Source organism: Chroicocephalus ridibundus, chromosome 2, assembly GCF_963924245.1.
Source record: "Chroicocephalus ridibundus chromosome 2, bChrRid1.1, whole genome shotgun sequence".
NCBI lineage: Eukaryota > Metazoa > Chordata > Aves > Charadriiformes > Laridae > Chroicocephalus > Chroicocephalus ridibundus.
In genome coordinates this window covers 622,003-627,371 of record NC_086285.1, presented here as the reverse complement: position 1 = coordinate 627,371, position 5,369 = coordinate 622,003, and the positions used below count along the sequence as shown (strand labels likewise).

Genomic DNA, 5,369 nt, shown 5'->3' with positions numbered 1-5,369 from the left:
ACCCGAAAAATCTCTCTCCGTTCGCTTTGCTTAAATGAATAGTGGGGAAACCCGCAAAGGCGGGCACGCTGCCTGCGCCCGTCAGAGTGATGCACAGACGGCAGCGGGGCTCCGTGGCCCGAAGACGCCAGGGGATTCCTCCTCCCCCGCTGGGCCCCGTGAGCGGCTGTTTGCGAGCGCGGCCGATGGGACAGACCAGCGTCTGCGACAACACCGACAGTAATTTAAACTATTTTAATTAGAAGAATTGTAATACTTTATTGAGAAGAATGCAGGAAAAGACTGCAGCGATCAGGCACAGCCCGGCCAGAAAACGTACCGACCGGCTACCTGCTCCCACACGGCTGCCCGTCCTCCCTGCTTGGCTCCGTTTTCCCCTGTTTCCTCCTTTTATCCAAACCAATCCTGCCTTTTCTCTTGGCCTTTTCCCCAAAACCTCCCAGATGATCCCAGCTTCCCCAGCGGGTGCCGCATATCGCGTTTTATACCCATTAATCCGCCTCTGCACGCCCTTCACGGCGTTTCTTCTCTCAGATGGCTCCAGGGGGGTTTTGCTGCAGGGAAGAAGGTGCCGAGCGTTCGCCTCGAGAGAGCCGAGCGTCGCCGCCGCCGTCCTGCCGCGGCTCAGCTGCCCGTCTGAATGACGAGGGGCCAGAGATCCTTACGCTGCGAGTAGTCGCCGAGCTCGAAGTTCCGGCAAACGGAGTCCGGCGTGTTGGTCGACGGTCCGCATCACCATTTTATAGGCGTCATGCAGCGATACGTAATCGGAATTAACGGCTTCTTGTCCTTCGTCGTTTTGCTTGGCGTCCGGGCTATGGAGCAGCTTAAGCTGGGCCCTCTGCGCCTCGCAGCGTATGGATGCCTCGGGGCGCGTCGCTTCTCTCTTCACCTCTGTGGCTGCGTTTGAGGGTGGGGGAGCAGCCACCAGTTCAGAAGACACCACAGGGACGCAAAATGCTTCCGCCGTCGTCCCTTGGGAGCTTCCCTCACTCCGAGGCTGGGGGGACGCAGCCTCCCGCTTTGCAGGAGAACAAAACGCCCCAGGGGTTCCCTTCGTGGGGTCATCTTCTGCCTGGGCAGGAAGGACGGGAGGTTCAGAGGTGCTAAACAAACTCTCAGGGAACTCCAGCCTCTTGTTGACCCAAGGTCTGTAATGCCACAAAATTCGCCTGGCTTTCCTGACGATTCGCCCGATGCGGGATTTTCGTGCTGCCAGCCTGCGAAGCACGGCCCGAGCCTTGCCGGTGAGATGAACGATTTTATTAACTCTGCCCTGGGAACGAATCCCCTGCACGTGACAGTAATCGTGGTCCTTAAGGGCCCAGACGCCGTCCTTGTGGTTTCCGCAGTAGTCGTGTTCTCTCAGAGGACACGGACGCAGGGTGCAACACACGAGCGGTGCCTCGCTCAACACGCAGTAACAGTGGTCTTTGAAAATGGTCTCATTCAGCTCCTCGACAGACAGTTCCGAATTTCCCTGCAACGACGGGCATTGACTTTTTGGGGCACCCCTTTGAAACTTCTCCCTGCGGTCACCACGCCGGTATTCCTGAGGATTTGCCTTTTTGTTCTGCTGTTCCGGCACTGGATGAAGCGGCAATCCTCTGCTTTGGCTGACGTTTGCTGTGACCTCTCGTTTATCCTCTACTTCTCCTTCCTTCCCAGGCCACAAGACCGTCTGTGCCTGGTCTCGGCTTTCAGCTGGCCCCACTCCTGTGCTAGCCACCTCAGCCGGCAACTCACTCCTGTCCCCGAGACACCCGAACTTCTTCAGCAGTCTCCTAGACCGGAGACGCCACTGCGTGCACCGTCCTCCTGCTGAGAGAAGGTTGGAAAGAGTTCGCTTTCTTCCTGGCTGGGGCATCAGGATGGGACAGGGAGAGAGGGACTGGGGGAGAAGACGCTGACAGCCAGGAAGAAAAATCCATTCTCCCCAGTTCAGGGAACACCTGGGCTCCGCATTCCCGATCTCCGCCTGGATGGGCAGGAGAGTGAAGCCCTGCCCGGAGATGCTGCCTGCACGAGGGTGGGAGAAGCGCTGGCAGCGATGAGCGGGTGCGGTACAGGCAGCTGGGGACAGGGACGGGGCTGGAGTCTGCCTCGGGCTCTTCGCTGCAGAGGTGAGGAAAGGGAAGGACCGGGACTCACCTTGGCAGGGGGTCTCCGTCCCCTCCTCCGGCACACGGTGCTCACTAGCACCAGGCCACCAGTCTGAGAGAGGCTCCTCCAGCCGGCTCCTGTCCTCCTCGTATCCTGCAGGGAAACCAGACGGACGTCACCTCCCTGGTTGGGGAAGCCCTTCCGTGCCACAGACACGGAGCCAGAGGAGAAAGGCCCATCCGCCACCAGGAGCCAGAAAGCCACAACAACCCTGCTCACAGGTGACTGAACCGGAGGGAGGATCCTCCGTGGGTCAAGGGGGACGAGCAGCAGCAGATCAGCAACGTCTCTGTGGAGCTGCCCTCCCTGCAGGGAGACGGGCAGCCTCCGTTTCCCTTCGGCACTGCTGCTGCCCTGCGCGGCGAGGGCTGCAAGGCCAGAGGGACATGGGGGAAGACGCCTCAAAACAGGCAGCGAGGAGGGGAGGGATTTGGGCAGGAGGGCAAGTGGGAACCCCCGAGACACGCTGGTTGGAGCTACAGAGCAGAGGAGCTTGGGGCGGCCTTTGGAAGGTGCCACCAATCCCTGTGGAGGGAAGTGGTCCTACGGGGGTTGGGTCGTTCCTGCTCACCTGGAGAGGGGCTGTCGGGTCCATCCCACCTCACCGGGGTCGGCGACGTGCAGACCCACGGCTCTTCCCCGTTCTCCAGCCGGTATAAAATGTCGGGTTTGGGGCCTGGGTAACCTGGGGGTTGGAGCAGAGGGTGTTGTTCTAACACGGACTGTAGGAATAAACTGTTAACGTGAGAAAATAAAGGTCTTCTCTGACACACACCAAGCTGCACTTCACCCTGACAAGAAGAGCCCAAGCAGAAACACCACCGGAACAGGGGAAAAAAAAGGGAGAGAGACATTGGAGCTGCTGGCAGTGATGAGTTTATCCCCAAGGAGAAGGGCAGAGCCCTGATGGGAGCACGGGAACTGACTCCCAACTCTGCTGGCAGGTTGCCCAGCGAGGCATTATCTGCTGCTCATCCTGGGAGAAACTCCTAGGTGTGGGATGTCCTCCCAGGTAACCGACGATCTCCGTCCCGTCCCGGTGGCTGTGGGCAAGTCCTCTGAAGGGACCTCCTCAGTGCAGGGAACTCTGACGCCTCTGCTCCCCTGCACCTCGTACGTGCTACTATTGCCCAGCTGGAGCCTGAGCGCCCGCGGGAGGGACCAGAGTCGTCGACCCGTGGCCAGAACCCCCCCCCCAAAAGTCCCTGCCTGACCTCAGGACGGGCTGCTCGCCCACGGTTCCATTTTCCGAGGAGGCCGTGAGTTCAGAGAGACCCAAATAATCCTGCGTTTGGGTCTCCCAAAGAGACTGCAGGACACCGGGACTGCAGGTGCCTGGAGGAGTTGTCCCCAACCCTGTTGCCGTAGGTCAAAACACGCCGATCGGCCCCTCAAAAGTGCTGGAAGTCGCATGGTTCGGATGGAGTCAAATATGACGGAAGCCCCTCCTGTGCCCCCCCCCGGCATTAAAACTGCAGGTTTACCCAAGGACATCAAGAGCTTGTAGTTGTCCAGCATGACGCTGCGGTACAGCTCCCTCTGCTCCTCCTCAATGGCATCGTACTCTGTGCGGCTCAGATAGATGGCGATGTCCTCGAAGGTCACCAGTTCCTGCCAGACAAGCATCGCGCCCTCAGTCACACGTGGGGACCCGCAGCCGCAGGGGAGGAGGGTTTTGTCTAACTTTTATTTTCCAGGTGCCATTTACCACCAGCGGCAGAGCTACCAAAACGCGAGGTTTGGGGCACCAATGGACGGCCTCTTCCAGAGCAACCTGCTCTAGTCCAAGATTATAGAATCACAGACTGGTCTGGGTCGCAAGGGACCTTAAAGACCATCTTGATCCAACCCCCCTGCCCTGGGCAGGGACACCTCCCACCAGCCCAGGTGGCTCCAAGCCCCGTCCAACCTGGCCTTGAACCCCTCCAGGGATGGGGCAGCCACAGCTTCTCTGGGCAACCTGGGCCAGGGGCTCACCCCCCTCACAGCCAACAATTTCTGCCTCACATCTCATCTCAGTCTCCCCTCTGTCAGTGGAAAACCCTTCCCCCTCGTCCCATGGCTCCCCTCCCTGCTCCAGAGTCCCTCCCCAGCTTTCCTGGAGCCCCTTGAGGGACTGGAAGGGGCTGGAAGGTCTCCCCGGAGCCTTCTCTTCTCCAGGCTGAACCCCCCCAGCTCTCTCAGCCTGTCCCCACAGCAGAGGGGCTCCAGCCCTCCCAGCAGCTCCGGGGCCTCCTCTGGCCCCGCTCCAACAGCTCCGTGTCTCTCCTGTGCTGAGGCCCCAGCGCTGGAGGCAGCACTGCAGGGGGGTCTCCCCAGAGCGGAGCAGAGGGGCAGAATCCCCCCCTCGCCCCCCTGCCCACGCTGCTGGGGATGCAGCCCAGGCTGCGGGGGGGTTCTGGGCTGCCAGCGCACGTTGCCAGCCCATGGCCAGTTCCCCCCCCCCACAGCTTTGCGAACGCCCCTGCCCGTGGGACTGGATGACCTTTAAAGGCCAAATTCTTCCAACAATTCCCACCCAAACTCTTCTAGGATTTGATGATTCTGGATCTTCGCAGAACGACACCTCAGGGAGACGCTTCGCCCGCAGCTCGGGTTTATTTTCACGGCTGCCCGCAGTAACCCCCCCCCCCCCACGGCCCACCCCACCAACGCCGTGGGGCAGGTACGGAGGAGCTGCAGCTCCGCTCCGCCACATCCAGGGAGAGAGATGGCGGGGGAAAATGGCGCCGGGGGAAGGGAAGGGGATGCAGGGAGGGGGATGCAGGGTTGGGGGGCAGCAGTGCGGGGGGGCGGAGGGGGGGAGACACCGTGGAGGGGCCGGCGGGGAGAAGTGTCATGGCGGCTCCTACCTGCCTCCACCCCGCCATGTTGCCCGGGGGAGGCCCCGCTCCCCGCCGGGGCCTGCAGGCGGCGCTTCCGGTACGGGCCGGAAGTAGGCCGCGTGACGTAGCGCCCCGACGCTTTCCGCTCTCCCCCCCCCCCCCACCAAGCGCTTCCGGCCGCAGCCCCGCCTCTCCCGGATGTGGTCAAGGGCCGGCCGGAAGTGTGGTCTGCTGTCACGTGACCGCCCCCCTCCCCCGCCGCCCGCCCAAGCGCGGCGATGTGGGCGCCGCCATTTTGAGCAGCACCACGTGACCGGCAGCGCCGCTCCCATTGGTCCGTTCGGGGCGGCTTCCGGTGCGGGATGCCCCACCTCCCCCTCC

At 61.8% G+C, this 5,369-nt stretch overlaps 1 protein-coding gene across 1 annotated transcript; it reads right to left on the bottom strand.

Annotated features, from left to right (window-relative positions):
• Positions 1-374: 374 nt before the first annotated feature.
• On the bottom strand, positions 375-5,093 carry LOC134510941 (uncharacterized). Its single transcript, XM_063324159.1, is given in 6 exon segments — positions 375-717; positions 719-1,821; positions 2,152-2,256; positions 2,735-2,848; positions 3,648-3,774; positions 5,016-5,093. Coding segments are annotated over 6 exon segments (1,560 nt in total). The 5' UTR covers positions 5,034-5,093; the 3' UTR covers positions 375-624.
• Between the last annotated feature and the right edge of the window lie 276 nt (positions 5,094-5,369).